At 66.3% G+C, this 21,116-nt stretch overlaps 2 protein-coding genes across 12 annotated transcripts; one reads left to right on the top strand and one right to left on the bottom strand.

Annotated features, from left to right (window-relative positions):
- Window positions 1-975: 975 nt before the first annotated feature.
- PLK5 (polo like kinase 5 (inactive)) lies at window positions 976-13,813 on the bottom strand. Of its 10 annotated transcripts, none has more exons than XM_041763344.1 (16): window positions 13,685-13,813; window positions 6,205-6,312; window positions 5,959-6,075; window positions 5,370-5,499; window positions 5,195-5,282; window positions 4,997-5,092; window positions 4,169-4,367; window positions 3,943-4,069; window positions 3,702-3,778; window positions 3,448-3,532; window positions 3,121-3,198; window positions 2,616-2,796; window positions 1,932-2,061; window positions 1,608-1,740; window positions 1,416-1,523; window positions 976-1,330 (listed from the first exon to the last, which is right to left on the bottom strand). In XM_041763344.1, exons 2-16 carry the CDS (start codon window positions 6,283-6,285, stop codon window positions 1,122-1,124), a joined length of 1,839 nt encoding a protein of 612 aa, XP_041619278.1. In that variant the 5' UTR covers window positions 6,286-6,312; window positions 13,685-13,813; the 3' UTR covers window positions 976-1,121. The 10 variants fall into 10 exon arrangements, with proteins under 10 accessions (XP_041619278.1, XP_041619273.1, XP_041619275.1 ...); XM_041763339.1 differs by lacking the exon at window positions 13,685-13,813 and adding an exon at window positions 6,870-6,997; XM_041763341.1 differs by having other exon boundaries at window positions 5,959-6,312.
- A 1,013-nt stretch (window positions 13,814-14,826) lies between these two features.
- On the top strand, window positions 14,827-21,102 carry ADAMTSL5 (ADAMTS like 5). 2 transcript variants are annotated; one of them, XM_041763372.1, is made up of 13 exons: window positions 14,827-15,058; window positions 15,901-16,186; window positions 16,503-16,674; window positions 16,784-16,875; window positions 17,120-17,180; window positions 17,334-17,442; window positions 18,495-18,622; window positions 18,905-19,016; window positions 19,352-19,438; window positions 19,558-19,721; window positions 19,867-20,059; window positions 20,136-20,207; window positions 20,551-21,102. In XM_041763372.1, the coding sequence occupies exons 2-13, from the start codon at window positions 16,167-16,169 to the stop codon at window positions 20,850-20,852; spliced, it is 1,512 nt and encodes a 503-aa protein (XP_041619306.1). In that variant the 5' UTR covers window positions 14,827-15,058; window positions 15,901-16,166; the 3' UTR covers window positions 20,853-21,102. The 2 variants fall into 2 exon arrangements, with proteins under 2 accessions (XP_041619306.1, XP_041619305.1); XM_041763371.1 differs by having other exon boundaries at window positions 19,855-20,059.
- The last annotated feature ends 14 nt before the right edge of the window (window positions 21,103-21,116 follow it).

Raw genomic sequence — 21,116 nt, 5'->3', positions numbered from 1 at the left:
AGCCTGACAACCACAGAGGTCTGGAGCCATCGCCTGGGGTCCCTGGGGCGGCACCCCGTCAGGAAGGCCTAAGGATGAGCACATTTTATAAAGAAAACTCTAACAATATCATATCACACGCTTCAAAAATTCTCCACCTCCACAGATGTGCACCGGGCGTGTTCCCATGAGTTCCTCCCATGCAAGTGCACACCTGTATTGGGGGGACAGGGGAGCCGGCTCGGGACGCCCCAGCTCGGCAGCCATTTAGGCTTTTTCATGATGGATCCCCCCCAGGGCGGGGGTGTTGACAACGCAGATTTCGAGGCTGGCTGTCCCAGAGAATCACACCGCTGGGACACGTCCCCCCTCTACAGACAGGGAAACTGAGGCTCGGCTGTGCCTGTCAGGGTCACCCTGCCCGGGGTGGAGTGGTTGCTCGACGAGCCCCCCGCACACCAGGGCTGTGCCCTGTCGCCAGTGCTGCCGGCCTCGACACCTCCTTTCCGCCCTCATTCTGGTCCCCTCGGAGTCCAGTCTCTGTGTCCCTGTTTCCTCTATGGTCACCTGCTGACATCAGCTCCCCAGACGGGGGCTCAGGCCTGTCGCCTGCCGAGTCACCTCCCTCCCCCGGGGAACCTGACTTGGAGGACTTAAAACCCCGTCTCCTACCAGTTGGGTTTCCCCAACCCCAAGGTGTCAGATCTCAGGCGCCCCCGCGTTCTGCTTGCCCGCTGGCCGCGTCCTTCCTGAATCCGGGTCTCTCGGAGAGAGGTGTCCCCTCCTGGCCCAGACACCCCCTCCTTACAGCTCGGGCACCGAGCAGTCGTCACCCACTTCAGCTCTCTGGCCATGGCGCGACCCCACTCTCGCTCGGGTTCCTGGGGACCCGGCCCTTCTGGCTCTGCCACAAAGGGCAGTGGGCCGAGAGCCCGCCGGCCTGAGTGTCCCCCTGCTAATGCGTCTCGAACTGCACAAGGGAGGGAGACGCCAGGCTACAGAGTCAGCTTCTTTTTAATGAAAAAGGAGCAAAGCCAAAGAAAAGTGGGGGTTGAACAGGCAAGGACCCCCAGCTCCTAGGCTGCCCCCAGGGACACCCCTCTGGGGAGACAGCAGAAGCGGGACTGGGGCCGGGGACCCGGTCACCTTGCAGGGGGCACTAGATGCTCTGCAGCATGTGAAGAGCGTGGACAAGGTGCGGGCGGGCTTGTGGGGCGCAGCCGGGGCTCTGCAGGGCGCCCCGGGGGTAGGAGGTGCGGGGCTGGCCGCCTTCCCAGACCGTGAGCCGCAGCTCCTCGCCGCCGCCACTCAGCACCAGGTGAGCCCCGTCGCCCCTGCCCCTGCCGCTGATCTGCGGGGGGTGGTGGTGAGGAGCCGGGTCAGGGAGGGAGGGCCCCCACGCGGCCCCCCGAGGACCAGGGCACCCCGGCGCTCACCTGCACCGTCCCGTCGCTGAAGAGCAGCAGCAACGCCCGCTCGGACACAAGGAAGCGCAGCAAGCAGAGGCTGGGGGCCGCTGGGGGGGGCGAGGGCCGGGCCCCCTCCTGCAGACAGGCCCAGCCACGGTCTCAGGGCAGAGCAGGGGCCCCACCTGGCCCGCCCCACCTGGCCCGCCCGCCCCGCCTCACCTGGCGCACACGCCGCCGCCGTAGGCAGCAGGTGAAGAGCCGGAGGACGGCCAGCTTGGCGGCCAGCGGGCGGGGCACGTCCCTCGGGGTGAACGTTTCCAGCTCCCCCCGGCCGGGCACGTAGCACACTCGGCTGGGGATGGGGTGCGGGGTGGTGCCGGCCGTCACAGGCTCTCCCCTGGGCCCTCGACGCCCGTGGACAGCCCCCCCAGCTGCGCCCCTCGGATGGGGATTTGAAGGCCCGCCCCGTCCACGCCTCCACCCCACGGAGCTTGTCCATCCTGAGATCCTGGCCCCAAGCCCATCCCTTTGCCATCGTCCCACCTGGCCTCGTGGCCGCTCCGACCTCCCAAGTCCAGCTGCAGCCCCCTTGCGTCCTTCAGCCACCACCCTGGCCGCTGCCATTCCCTGCCTGGCTAGGCCAACCACCTGCCTGCGGTCCCTTGTGTCACTCCTGCCAGAAAGGTTACGTTAAAAGTGTGACTTGGGGACATTTGGGGGGCTCAGTGGATGAGCATCTGCATCGGGTTCCCCGCAGGGAGCCGGCTTCTCCTCTGCCTGTGTCTCTGCCTCTCTCTGTGTGTCTCTCGTGAATAAATAAATAAAATCTTAAAAAAAGTGTGACTTGGACCCACCCTTCCCGTCCTCGCTGCCTCCCCACCTCACTCCGCCCCTCAAACCCACCAGGCTGGGCCCCACGTCAGGAGCTTTGCACAGATGCTGTTCCTGATGGGCTCCTTCTCACCTTCCATGTCTCGCCTGAGTGTCACTTCTTCAGAAAGCCCCTCCACTACCAGGCTGGTTGGGGGTCACCTCCACCTGCCCCCCATCGGTCACCTCACCCAGCTCATTGCCTTCGCAAATCCACCTCCCGAAATCTCCTGGGTCATTGGCGTAGCGCCGCGTGCGGCCCAGCAGGCAGCCCGTGCCCACAGGCGTGCACGTCACTAAGTGCTCGAGGGAGGGGCGCAGAAAGATGGGAGGGTGGACAGGAGCCCCATGACTTACTCCCCCGGGGGGCGCAGGGCCATGTGCGTGCCATCCCGAAGCAGGACACCGCTGCCCCCATCCGACAGCTGGTAGCCGAAGCCGTACTTGCTGGAATAATCCACCCACTTGGGGGCCCAGAGGATGGGCCACTGCTCTCCTGGGGGGTCCTGTGTGGCTGGGTAAGGGGTGTCAGGGGGGTCTGGCGGAGGAACGGCAGAAGCCCAGAGCATAAAACAGAAGAATAAGAGAATCCAACTGGATCCCACGAGAAAGAAGAGGCTCCAAGGATAGCGAGTGGGGGGGGACAGGACCCGGGGGGGGGGTGGATGAGAAAGGAAGAAGGGCAGGGGTTGCCAGACTCTGGGGAGCAGGATGGTGTCACTGTGTCCTGAAGCCTCCCTCAGCTCTGTCCACCCCCCCACCCAGGGGAGCCCCAGAAATACGCAGGGTCCCTGGACAGAGCAGGACGCTGTGCTCGGACGTCAGGAGGAAGGCGGCCCCCGGGGCTGCGCTGGGCTCCTACCTGGGAGGCCCGGGTCCAGGCAGAGCCGCAGGTTTCTGATGGCCACCTCCACCTCCTGCCTCTGGCTCCCCTTGGGCCCTGGGTGGGGAGGGGGACGGGCAGGCCTGGACCCCCACCACGATGCCCCCACCAGCCCTGCCCCAAACTGCTGAATCTGGGAAAACTTTCTCTTAAACCCAGAAGGATTCCGGCCACCCCTCCTGCTTTACAGGTGTGAAAGCTGAAGGCAGGGAGGGAGCACGACCCTGGCGAGGCCCAGTGATCGCCCCCAGGACCTGGATACCGTCGCTCCCCACCAGCAGGCCCTAGGATGGAGTGTCTGCTCACCCGCTGGGTCGCTCCTGAGGGTCCCATGGGTGAGCAGGTGGACGGGGACCTCCGGGTGGGGAGCCCCTGTGTCCAACAGGGTGGCCTGGGGAAGAAGCAGGGGTGAGGGGAGGCCCTGGCCCCCACCAGAGCCCAGAGGTAGGTGAGAGGCTCCATCCTCTCGCTTGGGAGACCCCCCGACTCTCCCCTCCGCGCAGTCCTGTTGTGAGAATGTGCTCCACGAGCCTCCAGCCTCCCCTGCCCGGAGCCCTCACCTCACTGCCCCACTCCATGGGGTCAGGATCTGATCCACCTTCTCCTGGGCCCGAGGCCTCGCTAGCCGTGATGGGGCCTGAGGGAAGCACAAGGCTTTTCGGGGGGCAAAGCCTGGCCCCCCATATCCTCCTCGGCCATCGCTGGGGAGCGGCAGAGCAGGTGGGAGGACTGACAGGTGCTGAGACGCGAGCCGGCCAGGCAGGTGGGAGCAGGCGAGGGGTGGGCGGGTGCTGTACTCACAGGGGGGCCGGCACTGGGGCAGGAGCAGCCGGCCCACCTTCCGGAAGAGCCTGCCCAGAGGCTGGGGCACGGTGAAGAAGGGTGGGCTGTAGCAGGAGCGGGCTGGCAGCCGGTCCGGGGTGAAACCCTTCGGGGGGGTGCCCACGGGGTCAGCACCCGGCGCAGGCCACCTGGCCTCTGAGCCCCGCCACCCCAGGGTGTGCCCCACCCGTCGAACACCGCACACCTGGGTGAAGAAGTCGTCCTGCAGCAGGTGGTCCAGGCTGGGCCGTTCCGCTGGGTTGGGCGCCAGCAGGCGGGCGATGAGGCGGCGCGCGTTGGGTGACAGGTGGGCGGGCTCGGGGTAGCGGCCGTCTCGGATGTTTTGGTACATCTCGGACAGGGGAGCCACCATGAAGGGAGGGGTGCCAGTCAGCACTGTGTACCTGACCCGGGGGGTGGGGGGCAGGATCCTGAGTGCCTGCTTGCATCTGTCCTCGGTGTCCAGGCTTGGCGCACACCTACCTTTGCACACGTGGCCATACCCACCCCACTCTCCTACTCTGCACAGGCTTTGCATCCACTTCCCCATACCTGCCCTACATCTGCTCCCACCTGGCCATTCCTGTCTACCCGATTGACACCACCAGATATCTGTACACCTGCCTGCACCTGTATACACCTGCCTTTACCTTCCAGTTCTCTTTTACTCATGTTTGCACCTGTCCCACTCCTGCATATACCTCATAACTGTATGTGTATACCCAGAACTGCCTGTGTGTCGACCACCTGCAAATACCTGTCCACACCTCTGTGCATGCTCAAACCTATCTTCCCTTGCACATACATGTTCCATATGCACTATTCATACCTGCACACCTGCATGATGGCAGGTGTGTGCCCCCACCTGCCCCACACCTGCACACACCTGTCCACATCTGTCTTATGCACACTCTCACTTCCTGTTCCCTTCTATATACTTATGCCTGTCCTTACCTGTCCCGTGCATGCTTCCACCTGCCCACACCTGGCCCCACCTGGGTACTCCTGACCCTCTTCCCCAGGACCCACTCACATGATGCAGCCAAGAGCCCAGAGGTCTGACTGGCAGGAGTGCCCATTCCTGGAGATGACCTCTGGGGCCAGGAAGTTTGGGGTCCCGCAGAGCACTCTGGGGGGGGGATAATGGGGAGCTCAGGAAGGCCGGGGCCCACAGGCCAATCTGGTCCTACTTGTGTCTCCGCAGAGAGACTGCTGAGAGCTGCTCACTTACCTGTGGCAGTGGCCCCCCGGGCCCACCCTGGCGGCCAGCCCCAGGTCTCCAATCTTTACCACCATGTTCTTGTTCAGGAAGAAGTTACCTGCCAGAGGGGAGGGGCTATGAGGGCAGAGCCACATCCCAGCGTCCCCGTCCCCCACGAGGACCCAGGACCCGTCTCCATGCTCACTGGGCTTCAGGTCACGGTGCACGATGCGCCGCTGATGCAGGTAGCGCAGCCCGCTGACCAGGCCCCGCAGGTAGTAGCGCACCTCGGGCTCCGTCAGAGTCCGCCGCGCCTCCAGAACGTGGGCCAGTGACTGCAGGTGACCGGCAGGGGGCGGCGGTGGCGGCAGCGCAAGGACACACAGGTGAACACAGGTACGCTCAGGTGAGCCCAAAGAGGAATACAGTTCAGGTGGGCCCAGGTGGCCGCGGGTAAGTTTGAAAAGGGCCAGAGGATCTGCAATGAACCCAAAGTGGGTACATGCGGGGCACGGGGGTGGGGGGAGCACAGGTGTGCTCAGGTGGGCTTTACTGCCTTAAGGTGGTCCCACAGGGCCACAGACGCAGATGGGCCAATGAATAAACTGGGGATGAGTAGACACAAGCAAGTCAAGAGAGCCGAGATGGGCACAGGTGCATCAGGGATGAGCACAGATGGGCCTGGTGTGGACACAGGTGGAGACAGGTAAGTACAGAGAGACAGGTGAGCACAGCAGACGCGGGGGTGGGGGGGCAGAGGCATGCCGGCTCCCTCTGCACCCATCCCCCCGCACCTGGCGGCTGCAGTACTCCAGCACCATGTACACGTTCTCGCGGTCAGCAAAGTGTCCGTGGAGGGCTACAATGTTGCGGTGCTTCAGGCGGCTGTGCAGGGCGATCTCCCGGTCCACCTGCAGGTGTGGCCCCACACGTCCGCCCGCGGCTCGGGCCCAGGGGCAGAGCCTCCACCCCGTGCAGGGGCCTCTCTGGGGACCGCCGGGGACCTGTGGGGCCCCGGGGCTCTCAAGGTCCGGGCCTACCTTACCACGGGCGACTAAGGTCGCGCCCCCAGCGCGAGGCACCACCTTGAGGGCAAACACGGCACTGGTGGACATGTCCATCAGCTTGTAGCAGCGGCTGAAGGCGCCCTGCCGGGAGCGGGGGCGACGGCTCAGCGGCGAGCACAGGTGTGCGGACAGGTAGCCAGGCCTCTTCGGACACGTACACACACACACAGGAGATGCGCGGACGCACAGCTCACACCCTCATCCCTGCGTCCGCAGCCACAGGAACACAGGAAGACGCAAGGCCACGTACACAGCCGTGTCCACCTCCGGATCCATCCCGCGGAGGGACCACAGCACCGGAGCACGACCCACTCCCCACCGGGACACAGACCGCAGGGGTGGGGCGCGCGTTCACATACGCACGCGGGGACCCCGCCACCGAGTTTGTACAAAGGCCGGACAGCGGTGACACGCGAGTGCACACCCGCACCCCGGGACGCACGGGGGCCCCGCGCCGCGCCCCGGTGCAGCACAGCCCGGCGCCCGACCCAGCCGCCCGGCCCCAGGCCCCAGACTCGCAGAAGCAAAACCCGGGGCGCCCCTGCCCGCCGGGGCCGCGATCGCGCGCGCACAGCCCGCCCTGCCCGGGCGCCCCGCGCCCCGAGACCCTCGCCCGGACGCCCAGCGCGGGCCCCCACCTTGCCGATGAGCTTCCCGCGCCGGTACACGCGCCCGGAGCTCGGGTCGCGCAGGAAGGCGGAGACCGGCGGGCGGGAAGTGCGCGGCCGCCGCGGCCCGGGCTCCATCCCTCCCGGCGCGGGGCGCAGCCTCGGCCCGACCCCCGCGGCTCTGGGGCCGCGCGCCGCGGGGCCGCGTCTTATTGGCTGAGGGGGCGGGGGCGGGGCGGGGGCGGGGCAGGCGCCCGAGGGGGCAGGTGTGCCGCGCGCCAGCCCTGCGCCTCCCGCAGGGCGGTGGAGGGTCAGCGCGCCCATTTCCCTGAGCGGGAAACTGAGGCCAGAGAGATCGTCTCGTCCTCTCAGGAGCCCCAGGGAGCCGCGAGCGGAGTGGCTCTGGGGAGCAGTGGCGGGATCCAGAGGACAGGGAAGGAAGGCCGGGGCTGGTTGGGGAGGGAGGGAGGGAGGGCGGGCTGGGGCAGGGACCAGGAGGGCCCGGCTCCGTCGGGGTGTCATATACAGAGGACATTAGGCAGCGAGAAGGAACAGAATCAGGGGACCGGAGGGCAGACATGGGCGTGTGACTCCTGGCGGGGACACGTGGGCACCGTGGACCCTCCCAGGAACCCGCGGGGACATCTCTGAGCCACACGACACGACACGGCAGGCTGTTCCAGGCCCTTTCCCTGTGTCCTCTCATGTCACCCTTACATCAGTCCTGGGTCACAGGAACTGGCCTTCCCCCCATTTTACAGGTGAGCGCACTGAGGCCTGGGGGGCCCAGGAGGGGCCAGGGCTGGACTGGAATCCAGGCGGCGGCTCTGGGTGCCACAGTATTAATCCCCGAACGTTACATAACAGGGAATGGGGAGGGATTAGCAGGGCTCCCTGGGGCTGGAATCAGGCCTTGGAATTTTACAAGAGATCAGATTTCGGAATCCGGCGGGTCCTGCCAGGGACGGAAACACCTCCTGAGTTATCACATGTCCACCCGGTGTGTCCAACGGGGGCAACCGGGGCATGGGGGACCCTCGGGGGCCCCAGCGCAGGGGGCAGAGCAAGGCTCGGTTCCTTTGTGGAGGACGGGCCTCGGCACCGCAGCCAAGGTTTTGAGGTTGGCGTTGGGGGCCGCTGGCTGCAGCCCGGGAGCCCAAGATCCCTGCTGACCGGCCTGGGCCATTGTGTCACCGTCGCCCTGAGATCTGCACTCCTCCCCCTGCGGCCTAATCCGGGCATCTGAGAAGCCCCTCCGGGGCATCAGCATGTGGAAGGTGGCCCACAGGAGGACCGCGGGAGATCGCCCCGACTCTAGCACTTTCCTGGGTCCAGCAAGGGCGAGCCAGGCCCCTTGCGGGCAGCAGCTGGTCCCTGCATAGGGGGGCTGGCTTAGCCCCATGTTACAGGGGAGAAAACCCAGCCTCAGGCAGGCATATGCGAGCCCAGGATTGCTGGACTGCACTCCGCGTGCCGCCTGGAGCCCAGAGCCCCTGTCCACACCCCCACCCACCCCACTGGGGGCCCTGGGAGCCCCTGAGACCCTGGCCGGGAGCCTCACGGCTTGCGTGACAGCTGTACCGACCCCAGCTCTGCCCCCTCCCGGCCGAGCCTCTAGCACAGGCCCAGACCTCCCGTTCTCAGCTGCCCCTCAGCGAGGACCCCTCCCCAGCCACTCTAGGATGAAAATTAAGGGATCCCTGGGTGGCGCAGTGGTTTGGCGCCTGCCTTTGGCCCAGGGCACGATCCTGGAGACCCGGGATTGAATCCCACATCGGGCTCCCGGTGCATGGAGCCTGCTTCTCCCTCTGCCTGTGTCTCTGCCTCTCTCTCTCTCTCTGTGACTATCATAAATAAAAATTAAAAAAAAAAAAAGAAAATTAAATTACAGTAAAACATAAAACACAACTGTCCATAGCAGCGTAACTCCCAACCGCTAAGAGCTGGGCGGACACACCCCAGGTGTCCATCAGTGGATGAATAAACACAGCACAGTCCGTGCACACCCTGGATACGACCTGGCCTCGGGGAGGAAGGGGCCCGACACCTGCCCCCACGTGGACGGACCCCGAGGACGCCAGGCTCGGGGAGGGGACCCAGACCCAGAAGGACGCCTCCTGCAGGACCCCACGCCCAGGAGGTCCCCAGAGGAGGCCCGTCCACAGAGACAGAGGAGGTGGTGGGAGCCAGGGGTGGGCAGGGGTGGGGGTCAGTCCTTCCTGGGGTCTCTGTGTGGGGAGATGGAAGGTTCTGGAGACGGATGGTTGCAGGACAGGGTGAGTGTGCTGCGTGTGCTGCCAGTGAAAAACACTTAAGACAGTAAATTTGTTATGTTTGCCACAACAACAAATGAAGAATTTTAGATCCCCCCCCCGTCCCCAAAGAAGGCACAGCCTTAGGAGGTTACTAATACCCTCAATTTTACAGATGAACAAACTGAGGCCGTTTGCCTGGCAAGCAGAGGCAGGGTGGGAGGGGGCCCTGCTGACCCTCCCACGCTGCCCCTGCCCACGGTCCACGGTCCAGAGGTGGGGTGGTCTCGGGCTGGCCCCCAGCCTGGCCCCCCCTCGTCCCCGCCGAGGCCCCAGGCTCCGGGCCGCAGGCTTGCTTTCCGTCTCGTCTACTCCTCCACTGACCTGAGATAACTCCCCAGACTCAGCACATTTCCTGGGAGAAATGCGGGAAGCTTCGCTCAAAATACCTGCCGCAGGTGGAGGGGGCGACAGAGAGCCAGGCCTCCCTGGGGAGGCTCACACGGCAGGGGCGGGGGAGGCGCCAGAGGGAGAGCGCGAGGCTCCCAGCTCCGTCTGTCTGTCCGTCTGTCTGTCCGGCCTCCTGGCCTGGGAAAGGCCCTCGTGGTGAGCGCGCCCCACCCGCAGCTCCTCGGGGACAGCCAGCTCAGAAACCCCATGACTGCGGCTATGCGCCGCGTCCACACCGGCCCAGCGCTGAGGGGGAGGCTAGACTTGGCTCCCCCACCCCAGGACCAAACTTTGCCCTTGCCTCTCCCAGCCTCACGCGCCTCTGCGGCTCCTTCTAGAAGCACTGCCCTCTCTCCTCCTTCGTCCTTCCCGACACCCCTCTGCAGGCTTTTCCCCCACCCTTCTTCCAAGTCTCTCCGGTTATCCTTCGAGGCTCCTCTTCCTTCTCTCAGGGTCTACAGCTGGGGGCCTGGGGCCGTGTCCCCTTTCTTCACTTCCCTTGACCTCATCCAGGTCAGCAGGACACTGAAGAAGGACGCGTGTCTCTCCTCCTATATCTGGGTCTGGGCTCTGCCGAAAATCGGAGCCTGAAGCAAGGGTTTGGTGCGGTGGGTTGTTTTGTGGAGCAGGGGTGAGGGGTTGGGGAGGAGCGGGCAGGGTGGGCCCTGGTCAGCCCCGTAGGTCCCTAAGGAGCTGGACACGACATTCCTCAGGACTGTCCACCCATGAGGAAGACGAGGGGCGTGTCAGCCCCCTGGCCACCCCCTCCCTGACCAGGGCCTCCCCACTGGACGCCGTGTCATCAACCCAGGTCGGAATGGCAGTGGCGGGCGGTCCGTGCTGCCACCGGGAGAGCAACGGAGTACACAGGTGGGATGGCAGGTGCCCGCGGGTGGTGCCTCGACCTCCCTCCAGGGACACGGATGCACTCTGGCTGTGTGCAAGGCGCTGCGTGAGCCTCAGGCCCGGCCAGATTTCTACACGAATCATCTGTATTTCATCTGCTTGGGTCTTTTTTCCAATTATGAGAAAAGTAGCTCAACGTCATGGAAGTCCTGGGTGAGATCCTGGGCCAGAAAAAGGAAATTAGCTAAAAACACACACATGGTGAAATGCTATGAAGTTGGGAGCTGGGTCACAGGAATAGTCACTGCTAATACGTTAATTAGTCATAGCGGTGAGCCGAGCCGGCGCCTGAGCTGCCACAGCAAGTGTCCCTTTCCTGGGGCTATTGTAACAAATCACCACGAAGTCTGTAGCTTTAAAAAAATCACCCGTTTATCAACCTCACGTGGTGAAGTTGGGAGTCCTAAAACCCAGGCGTGGACAGAGCTGGTCACCCCTCGCCCCCCCGGGCCCCAGGGAGACCCCCTCCTGCCCCCCATCTTCCAGAGGCGCCCCCTCCCGGCCCGCGGCCCTCCTCCGTCCTCACCGCCAGCAGCGCAGGGTCTGCCCGTCTCTGGGGCTCCCCCTGGTCTCCCTCTTGGGGGACCCCCAGGAACCCAGGGTCACCCCCACCTCAGGGCCTGGACCAGGTCCCCTCTGCCGTGGGAGGCGACACATCCCAGGTCCTGGGACGAGGACGGCGACATCTTGGGGGGACTGGATCACGCCACTGATGACAAAGTGCAGACAGAAACTCTCTAACATCTTTGCAACTTTCCGTAAATCTAAAAATTTTTCCAAAATAAGATTTTACTTAAAAAAAAAAATCAGGGATCCCTGGGTGGCTCAGCGGTTTGGCGCCTGCCTTTGGCCCAGGGCGCGATCCTGGAGACCCGGGATCGAGTCCCACGTCAGGCTCCCTGCATGGAGCCTGCTTCTCCCTCTGCCTGTTTCTCTGCCTCTCTCTCTATCATAAATAAAAAAAAAAAAAAAAAAAAAAATCAGAATCAGAAGGTCAGGCAGCCCGGGTAGCCCAACGGTTTAGTGCCGCATTTCGGCCCAGGGCGTGACCCCAGGGTCCCGGAATCGAGTCCCATGTCCGGCTCCCTGCGTGGAGTCTGCTTCTCCCTCTGCCTGTGTCGCTGCCTCTCTGACCTCTCTGTGTGTCTCTCATGAATAAATAAATAAAATCTTAAAAAAAAAAAAAAAAAGAAAAAGAAGGTCATTCCAAGAAATTCAAACAGAACCTATAAGGCAGCCCCTGGGTCACAGGCGACTGCGCCCAGGATCACGGTGGGCCGCAGGGGTGCTCCCGGCCACCTCCTGCCTCAACTTAGGTAACACGCACCCTTTTCCTCTTCTGGAAATGGCACCATGTCATGCATAACTTTCTTGATTTTTGTCACCCGACCCTTGGGTGACTGGCCGGGCCGCAGGGAGTCCGCCGCCCTGCCCCCTGGGCTCCCCACCTTGGGTGCTCCCTGGGCCTCCAGCCCCCTGGCCTTGTCCGCGCCGCTCGGCCCGCAGAGAAGCCCATCCCTCACACCCTGTCCCGCCCCGCTGCCCCCCACCTCCGGGTCCCCAACCCAACCTGACACCCCCTCCAGAAGGAAGCCAGGACGCCCATTCAGACAGGGTGGGAAGCGGTTCCCGTGCCCCCAGGTCCTGCTGCCGGCAGCTGTGCCTCTCTGCACCTCACTGTCCAGGCCCGGCAAGTGGGTGCCACGGTTCACCCTTGGGCAGCTCCAGGGAGCCAGGGTTCTGGGCCAGGGGTGGCAGGAGCCTCCCCGCAGTGTCCTCGGGAGGACCAAGTGTTCCAGGGACCATGTGGCCTGCCTGAGGGATCGCAGGAGGCCTGGGGGGGTGGGCAGGTGGAGGCCACGGGGTGTGCGCGAGCGCATCTCCTGAGGCCCAAGGCTGCAGGAGCCCCGGTGACCTACATCCGGGGGGCCCATGTCCAACGGATCCCCCAGCCCCGCCTCGGGTAGGGGTCCGCACCCCCGCCTGTTGGGGGCCTGAGCCAGGGCACCGCAGAGGGGGGCTGAGGGGCAGCCCACCCGGAGTCCCCGCCGCGTAAGCACCCCTCCACCTGTGCGGGGGGGTGGGGGGGCAGAGCTGCGCTCTTGCCTCCTTCTCTGGGAATCTGCTGAGTCCAGCTGAGCTGCGGCCAGAGGACAGAGGGGGGAGGCCAGGCCCGAGGGGGCGCGGGGGGGCGGGCAGGACTCTGTATCTTCGCCTCATCCCGGTCTGGCACGAAGTTCCATCCCCAAGGCGCCGGGGCCCAAGCGGCGGTGACGGCTGTATGCACCTTGCCCAGCACCCCTCCTCCCTGCGCAGGGCTCCCCGCAGGACTCAGCGACCCGGGCCCCCTCCTGGTAGCCGGCAGGGACTGCTGCATACCCCCGGAGCAGGATGCATGCACCCCCGGGAGGCTCGGACCACTACATGCAGTCCCCGCGGGTGCAGGACCTGCTGTATACTCTCCCTGCAGAGCAGTGTCCCTGAGAGCATTTCGACGGGGTGTGGGGCCTGCTGTATGCACAGCCCGCGGAGCCCGGGCCGCGGCTCGGGGGGAGATCGCCCACTTGGTGGAGCTCTTGAGCCAAGCCCGGCTCTGAGCCGCTCCCCCCCCCCCCCCCCCCCCCCGCCCCAGGCCGCGGCTCGGTACACAGTAGGTGCTCAGTGGAGGTGCCTGCCGCAGCCCTCCCCGCCTGCCCTCCCGCCACCCTTTCTCAGGCCCTGTCCCCCCACCCTCGGCTTCACGTCTCCTAGCTCGCCGCCTGCCTCTGTCCAGGGGGATGCGGGGCAGGCACTCAGGCCCTGTGACCTCAGCCATCCTGCGAACACCCAGTGTGTCAACGGCACCCGCCCGGCTCTCCGCGGCCAGACTCGGCCCTGCTCACGGCCCATGGGCGTCTCCCCCCACCCAGCGCCGCCCGCAGTGACCCCTGGGCCTGCACCCCCCCCCCCCGCAGCCTGCCCCCCTCAGCCAACGGGCACCTCCCTCCCCAGCAGCTCAGGCGGAGCTCCCGCCGCACCCCTCCCTCCCCACTGCGGCGCCCATGGGACCTGTGGGCACCGCCTGCACACTCGGCTCCCTACTGGGCGCCCCTCACCTCCACCCTCAGGGCCCGCACAGCGGCCAGCCCCGGGTCGCTGCTGCCTCCTCCCTGGCCCCCACCGCGGCCAGCTGGAGCACCCCCTCCCGCCCCCCGGGGCTCCCATCCCTCGGCCCCTCTCTGACCCACTGATTCTCACCTCAGGGCCTTTGCACCTGCCGCCTCCTCTCTGGCAATGGGCTCTTCAGTGAGGGCCGTCCCGACCCCATCCCCATCTGCAGTGGACTCGGGAGCTCTGGTCAAAGGGAGGACTCCACCCCTCCAGGCGGGGCCTCCCTCAGCCTCCCTACCGGCCTTCTCAGCTGTGCCCGCACACAGTAGGTGCTCAGGACATGCCGCGTGAATAAGTGGCTCCGAGGGGCCTGGCTCCGAGCTGCTCCAGGAGGGCCCACGGGGCTGGACAGCCCCTTCCCCTCCCCACCCCGTGCTCAGGGCTCCACACCCCACAGCCGGCTGCCAGGAGGAGGGGGCAGGCAGGACCAGAGGGGCCGTCCACTCGCCGTCCCCTTGCTGTCCCCACCCCCTCAACCCGCCTGTCAGGGGCATCATGGGCAACGGCGAGGAGTGCCAGGGGTGAGCAGAGGGGCACCTGCCGCAGCCTGCATGGGCAGGGTGGGGGGCAGTGCGCAGATGCTGGGCTGCGGAAGGGCGGGTGGTGGGGGCCCTGGGGCCACCCCGTCCTCGCCAAAGAGCGGCGTCCACTTGGGAGAGCGTTGGGAGGAACGCCGCCACCCCACGGCCTGGGTGGGAAGCCGGAATCCTAGGGCCAGGGCCAGGGCCAGGCGGGGAGGGCGGAAGGCAGGGTGGGGCCGGCCTCTGGTGACAGCAGTGCCCGGGAATGCTCCTGGCGGGGCTGGACTGGGGCTCTCCGCCCCCCACGCCGGCCTCCGGAGCTCACTGCTCCCAGGGCCGTGGGGCCCTTCTCTGGGGGGGCCGGGACCTGGAGGGGGACCCCGGGATTGCAGCCCAGGCGAGCAGGGTGCCTCAGCAGGGTGACCTTGATGGAGAGCTGGGGGAGAGGACCAGGGAGCGGGTACTGACTGGGAAAGGGGACCCCGCGGGGACGATCTGGGCGTCGGTGGAAAGCGGGCAGCCCCGGGACTCCGGGCACCGCAGGGCCACCTCGCTCTGGCACATTCCCGGGCCCTGAGCGCCGCGCCCGGAATAGCAGCCCCGGGGTGGGGGTAGGGGCGGCCAGTTCCCGCAGGGCTCCCGGCCCCGGGCTTTCCAAGGTCACCGAGAGCGGACGCCGGGACAGCGGGACAGCGGGACAGCAGGCCGCGGCGGCGAGCGGGCCAGTCCCCTGCCGCAGATCCGCGCCGAGGCGCGCGACGGCCGCGCGAGGGCGCACGGGGCTGCCGCCCCTGCGGACCCCGGCCTGGGCGCGCCCCGGGAGGCCGGGTGGGAGGGGCTGCCCCGGCTCCCCCCGCCCCTCCCCGCGGGCCCCGCCGCTTCCGCTCGTCCTGGGGCCGCCCGGGGAGTCAGGACGTGCCGCCCGGGCTCTACGTAGCCGGTAAGTCCCTCTTCCTATCCTCCCACTCTCCGGGCCGGCTAGGGGCTGGCCAGGCAGCAATCCCCAGGGTGGGGGAGCGCCCTGCCCCGCTTTCTCCTGGGGAAACTGAGGCCTAAGAGGCGTGGCTTGCCCTGGAGTCACACCTGGGGTCCCGGAGTGCGGCCGGAAGGAGGTGGCTCCTCCGGGAAGGGTCTCTGCGGGTAGACCACGGTGCTGCTAGCCCCCCACCCCTCACCTAGCCCCACCCCTGGAGCTGGTGGTGCTGCGGCCCCGGAGGGGGAGTCAGAGGGCCGAGCCCCGCTGCACCTCAGCTCTCCCACCACCTTCCTCCAGGCCAGCCAGGGCTCTGGGTTCAGAGAGGGGCGAGGACAGAGCGGGCCACATAGCCCTGGGCAGAGAAGGGGACCTGCCCACTGGTCCCCCAGGTCCCCAGCACCTGGAGCCTCCACGGGCCCCAGCCCCTAATGCACCGGGTCCGAGTGTCAGAGCGGGGCCACTGAGGCTCAAGAGCGTGCAGAGGGTCGGCTGGCACAGGACCAGGGCCCAGGACGTCGGCCTGGAGAATGCCAGCTTGTCCTCCGCGGCCTTCGGGGACTGCTGACCCCGGGCACCCGGCCCTGGCCTGAGGAAGGACTCACAGGTGGCCTCCTGCCTCCCCTTCCTCCAGCAATGCCATGGTCACAAGGAGGAGGGTGTGGATGGCGAGTGACTTCGTCGTTCCCCTGACAGATGAGGAAACTGAGGCCCCGGGAGGCAGAGCCTCTCCCCCCCCCACCCCATCCACTCACCCCCGATGCCTCCTTCTTTCCTGCGTCCTCATCAGCGGCCCCTTCCCTCCGCAGGCCGCCCTGGTGGGGCCCACGCCCTCCGCACATGAGGTCACGCGTTGACAGCTGGACTGGGGCCAGGTCACCCCCTCTCCTGATCCCGCAACCCCGGGGCTCCCTGCTGCGGGGGGCCTGGGGGCTGAGGTGGTCCCGCAGGTCCAGGTGCAGCCTGGGGGGCTTCAGCCAGGGGCTCGGCCCCTGACCCCGCCCCCACCTGCTGCACCTTCTGGAAAGTCCCTCCTAGAGCCCTGGACTGGGTCCAGCTGGTCCCCATTGCACAGATGAGGAAACTGAGGCCGGGGTAAGTGGAGTGGCTGGCCCTCGGCCACACAGGAAGGTAGAAACAAGGAGGACGACGGTGGGGTGAGCAGTGATGGGGCCCCGACCCTGCAGACAGCACGCACTATCCTGGGACGACTCCCTCCACAACCACACACGGATTTAGCACCTACTGTGTACATCGGAAGACAACACACAGTCCACACAGTCGATGCAATCAGCAGATACTCCTGAGCTCTCCCCCCACTAGCGGGCCCTGTGCCACCTGTTCTCACCTGACGCGACGGAGCCCTGAGACTTCCCTGTAACGAGGGCTCTGTTACTACCCCACTTTTTAGAGACAAGAACAAAGGTCCAGAGACGTTAGATTACTGCCCCAAATCACACAGCCAGTTGGGACGGAGCTGGGGCGCAGATCCTGGCCCGCTGGCGCCCCCACTGCAGCGCCCCCTCCAGAACCTCCTTCTGCTCTGGACTCTCCTGAACTGCGGTCTAGGGGGCAGTGCTCAGGTAAGGGGGACCTGGGCCCAGGGAGCGCGCGGACTTAGGGACCCGGCCCGCAGTCTGGGGGCCACCAGGCTCCTCGCCAGGCTGCTGGTGCCTCTGTCTCCCCAAGTAGGGTCCCGGTGAGTGGACCCCCTGGGGTTCCTGGAGTCGCTGTTCCAGCTCTTGTGGGCGGGGCCTCTCTGTGCGCAGCCGGCACTGCATCTGGTGAGCAGAAAGCCAGGGTTTGGCTGGGGGGCTGGGGGTGTCTGCCCCTCCTCTCCTGCCTGCCCGCCCCACTCCTAGCCGCACCCTCAGCCTGCCCACACATGCTGTGCCTTTTAATCCCACTGATCCAAATGGAATGTGGGTGGGGTTGACCAGCCCAAAGTGGGGGGCGGAGGGCAGGCCAGCTCTGGGGAGAGGGTTACTGGGGGTCCTGACCACACTTGGGCCTCCGTGCTCCCTGTAGGTTTCCTGGGGAGGAGTCCTGCTGGGGAGACACCCACGAGTACCGCCTCTGCCGTCTGCCGGTAAGTTCTGTCCACCTACCGGCCCCTTGGCTGTGCCTGGAAGACCTTCTGTTTCCCTGCTCGTGCCCCCAAATACACTTGTGCCACCCCACCAGGTTCTCTGGGCTCCCCTGGGGCTCTTCCAGCCTCAGACCTACCTACCTTTGTCCTCAGGACTGTCCCCTAGGGGCCATTCCCTTCAGAGACCTCCAATGTGCCCTCTACAATGGCCACCCTGTCCTGGGCACCCAGAAGACTTACCAGTGGGTGCCCTTCTACGGTGGTGAGTGGCCTTCCCAAGTCTTCCTGTTGGTCCAGAAGAGGCAGGGAGAGCTGGCAGGGAGAAGGGCCTGTTAAGAAAGCGGGAGGATGGCAGGACTGCAAGGAAGAGAGAATATTAGCGCTGGGGCTTTGAAGGATCTATAGGAGCTGGGGTGAAAGGGGAAAGCACAGGGTTGAACACCAGGCTGAGGATTTAGGGGGAGCTGTATCCAGAGGCCAATAGTTCTCAAACTTATCCCGGTAGCAGGAAGTGTTGCCGCATTTAGCTGAAAACAGCAAGTTACATAACTGTGTGCCCAGGGCAGCACGCCTCCAGAACTAACGGAAGCAGAAAGCTTTGGACACCATAGTGGAAGCAGATACAGGGATGGAGAACGTTCCATCTGTCGACCTCATTGGGGGGTTATTTTTCGGTTGTGGTTTTTTTTCCCCTAAGAATTAGAGGGAAGTTGTGGTGATCCCACCCCCGCAGAGGCCTGCCAAGGCGGGTTTGGGCTCTGCTCCAGGCAGGGTCTGCTGGCCAGGCTGGGGGGTGGGGGGAGCCCGGAGAAGCAGGGGGCAGGGCTCTGTGGCCCGCGCGTGAGATCGGACGGCTCATGGTGGTGCCCCACTGCCGGGCAGAGGGGGAAACTGAGTCCTGCGGAGGGCCAGTGACACACCCAGGCTTTTTACTGGGCACGTGCTGGGTGCAGGGCCCATGTGCTGAGCGACTTGTGCCCACTGCTGGCCCCCAGGCCTGGAACAGTGTTGGGGAAGCAGCAGGTGCTCTGTGAGCGACTGCGGAACTAAAGAAGGAATGACGAATGGGCAAGGGTGTTAGCCCTAGGTGGGGTGTAGGGAGTCCTTACCTGAGTGAGTGCCTGCGAGCACGCCCAGGAGCCTCGCCTGGGACAGTCCCCGCGCGGGAGGCAGGACGCCTAAGTGCCAGACCTGGCTGGGCCTCAGCCTCGGCGTGCGGCTTTGGCTGCATCTCACCTGTCTGAGGGAGAGGAGGCGGGACTCGAACACAGGGCCCCGGCGGCCTCCGCGGGCCACGCTTCCTCCCGTCCGCAGCGCCCAACCAGTGCGACCTCAACTGCCTGGCCGAGGGGCACGCCTTCTACCACAGCTTCGGCCGCGTGCTGGACGGCACCCCCTGCAGCCCGGGCGCCCAGGGGCTCTGCGTGGCCGGCCGCTGCCTCGTAAGGCCTCCCCGGGGCCCCCGCCGCGCCCCCCAACACCCAGGCCCCGACCGCGCATCGCGACCTCAGACCCCAGCCCTCGCGGCGCCAGGCCCCGCCCCTTCCGCGAGCCCCGCCCCCTAACCCAGGCCCCGCCCCTCCAGCCCCAGGCCCCGCCCACCACGCGCTCCCCCGCGGCCTCCTCCCCCAGAGCCCGCCCCTTTCCTCGTGGGCCCCGCCCCCCGCGCCGCCCCGGGCAGGGGGGCCGTCGGGGACGCCGGCTCGCCCTCCTCGCCCCTGCAGAGCGCCGGCTGTGACGGTTTGCTGGGCTCGGACGCCCACGAAGACCACTGCGGCCGCTGCGGCGGCGCCAACGAGTCCTGTCTGTTGGTGCAGCGCGTGTTCCGAGACTCGGGTGAGCGCCCCCCGCGCCCTCCCCGCGAGCGGGCGCGGGCCCTTTAACGAGCTTCGGGCCCGGAAGCGAGGTGCCGAGCGATTGGCCAGCCTGGGGCCCAGCCCCCTCCGCCCTGCACTCTGATTGGCTGCTGCCCGATGGTCCCGCCCTCCCCGGAGCGGAGGGGTTCTCACTCCCCGCTGCGCTCGGCGCGAAGAACCCAACTCCCGAAGCTGAGCGACCGTGCGGGGCCCCAGACCCTGGCTAACTCCTTACCCGCAGCGTCTCATTTCACCCTCAAGCCCCTCAAATACCCTCCCGCCTGCGCCCCAACGCCCCGCTTTCCTCCCGGCCAGGTGCCTTCGCTGGGTACTGGAACGTGACCCTGATCCCCGAGGGCGCCAGACACATCCGCGTCACCCACCGGAGCCGCAACCACCTGGGTATCGCGGGGTCCGAGGGGGGCGCCCTGCTGGCCGCCTGGGGGCCCCTGGGAGCCGGGGTCGGGAGGCGGGCCGGCCCCCCCCCCCCCCCGGAGCCCGCGCTGACCTGTCCCCTGCAGCGCTGCTAGGGGGCGACGGGCGCTACCTGCTCAACGGGAACTGGGCTGTCAGCCCGCCCGGGACCTACGAGGCGGCGGGCACCCGTGTGGTCTACACCCGCGCTGCAGGGCCAGAGGAGAAGCTGCAGGCGGCTGGGCCCACCTCCGAAGACCTGCTCCTGCAGGTGCGGGCCCACCTCTGAGGGCGCCGGGGTGGGAGGTGTAGGGGATGGCTGGGGTTCAGGAAGGGGCGGAGGCTGGGGCCAGAGGGCGCTGGGCCGCCGTCCGTGCGGCTCCCTAGGTGTGACATCCCTCCAGGTCCTCCTGCAGGAGCCCAACCCCGGCATCGAGTTCGAGTTCTGGCTCCCTCGGGAGCGCTACGGCCCCTTCCAGGCGCAGGCGCAGGCGCAGGCCCTGGGCTGGTCCCTGCGGCAGCAGCAGCCGCGGCAGGTGGAAGCGCAGCCCCCTGAACTGCCCGCAGCCCCAGCGACCACTGTCCCACGGATCCCGACCCCCACCCCAGGTGAGGCGGGCCCTGCAGGGGGTGGGGAGCAAGCAGGCAGGGGCGGCCCTTGCCCCTTACCATTCGGCCCCCACAGACGCCTGCGAACCCTGCCCGGACACTCGAGGTCGTGCGCACCGGCTGCTCCATTATTGCGGCAGTGACTTTGGTGAGAGACTCCTTACCTGGCTCCGACCTCTGAACGTGACCCCTGTCCTGCTGACCCCTGACCACAATCTGACTTTACCTTTAACTCCTTGACCTGACTCCAACTGGACCCCTCCTGACCCTAATTGGACTCCCTGATCTGACCCTTTGCCCTAACCTCACCTTTGACCCCCTCATTGGTCCCTGACCTCACCTGACCCCAGTCCTCCCCACTCCCACCCCCCCAGTTCCCAGGGACCTCCAGGGCCCCATCTGACCCCGCTCCTTTCTCTGGTAATGGGGTGTGTGGGGACGGGTGCCCAGGGTGGAGCGTCCAGCCAGCCTCCCCACGGCCCTGCCCACAGTGTTCAGAGCCCGAGTGCTGAGCCGCCTCCACCAGGCCCAGGAGACGCGCTATGAGGTTCGGGTGCAGCTCATCTATAAGAACCGCTCGCCACTGCGGGCCCTCGAGTACGTGTGGGCCCCGGGTCGCTGCCCCTGCCCACGGCTGGACCTCCGCCGCGAGTACCTGCTGGCCGCCCAGCGCCTCATCAGCCCTGACGGCACTCAGGACCGGCTACTGCTGCCCCACGCTGGCTATGCCCGGATCTGGAGCCCCGCCGAGGACAGCCGTGTGCGCCTGGCCTCCCGGCGCTGCCCTGTCTGAGCCCTGGGACCGGGGCCTGCCGTGTGCAGCGAGAAAGACAGGCCCGACCAGGCTCAGACTCAGCGTATCTCCCCTCTTGGCCCGGTTAGAAACCTCTCCCACCCACAGCTCTGTGACACCCGTCACACGTGCACAGACGTCCCTGCACGTGGTGAGATCGTGGGACACAGAGCAGGAGGCTCTGGTGAGGACAACTAGACTCTTATTTCCTCTCTCTGGCTGCTGGGAAACTCAGAGATATTTTACACTTGGAAACTTTGTGTC

Source organism: Vulpes lagopus, chromosome 7 (assembly GCF_018345385.1).
Source record: "Vulpes lagopus strain Blue_001 chromosome 7, ASM1834538v1, whole genome shotgun sequence".
NCBI lineage: Eukaryota > Metazoa > Chordata > Mammalia > Carnivora > Canidae > Vulpes > Vulpes lagopus.
This window is presented reverse-complemented; position numbering and strand designations above follow the sequence as displayed.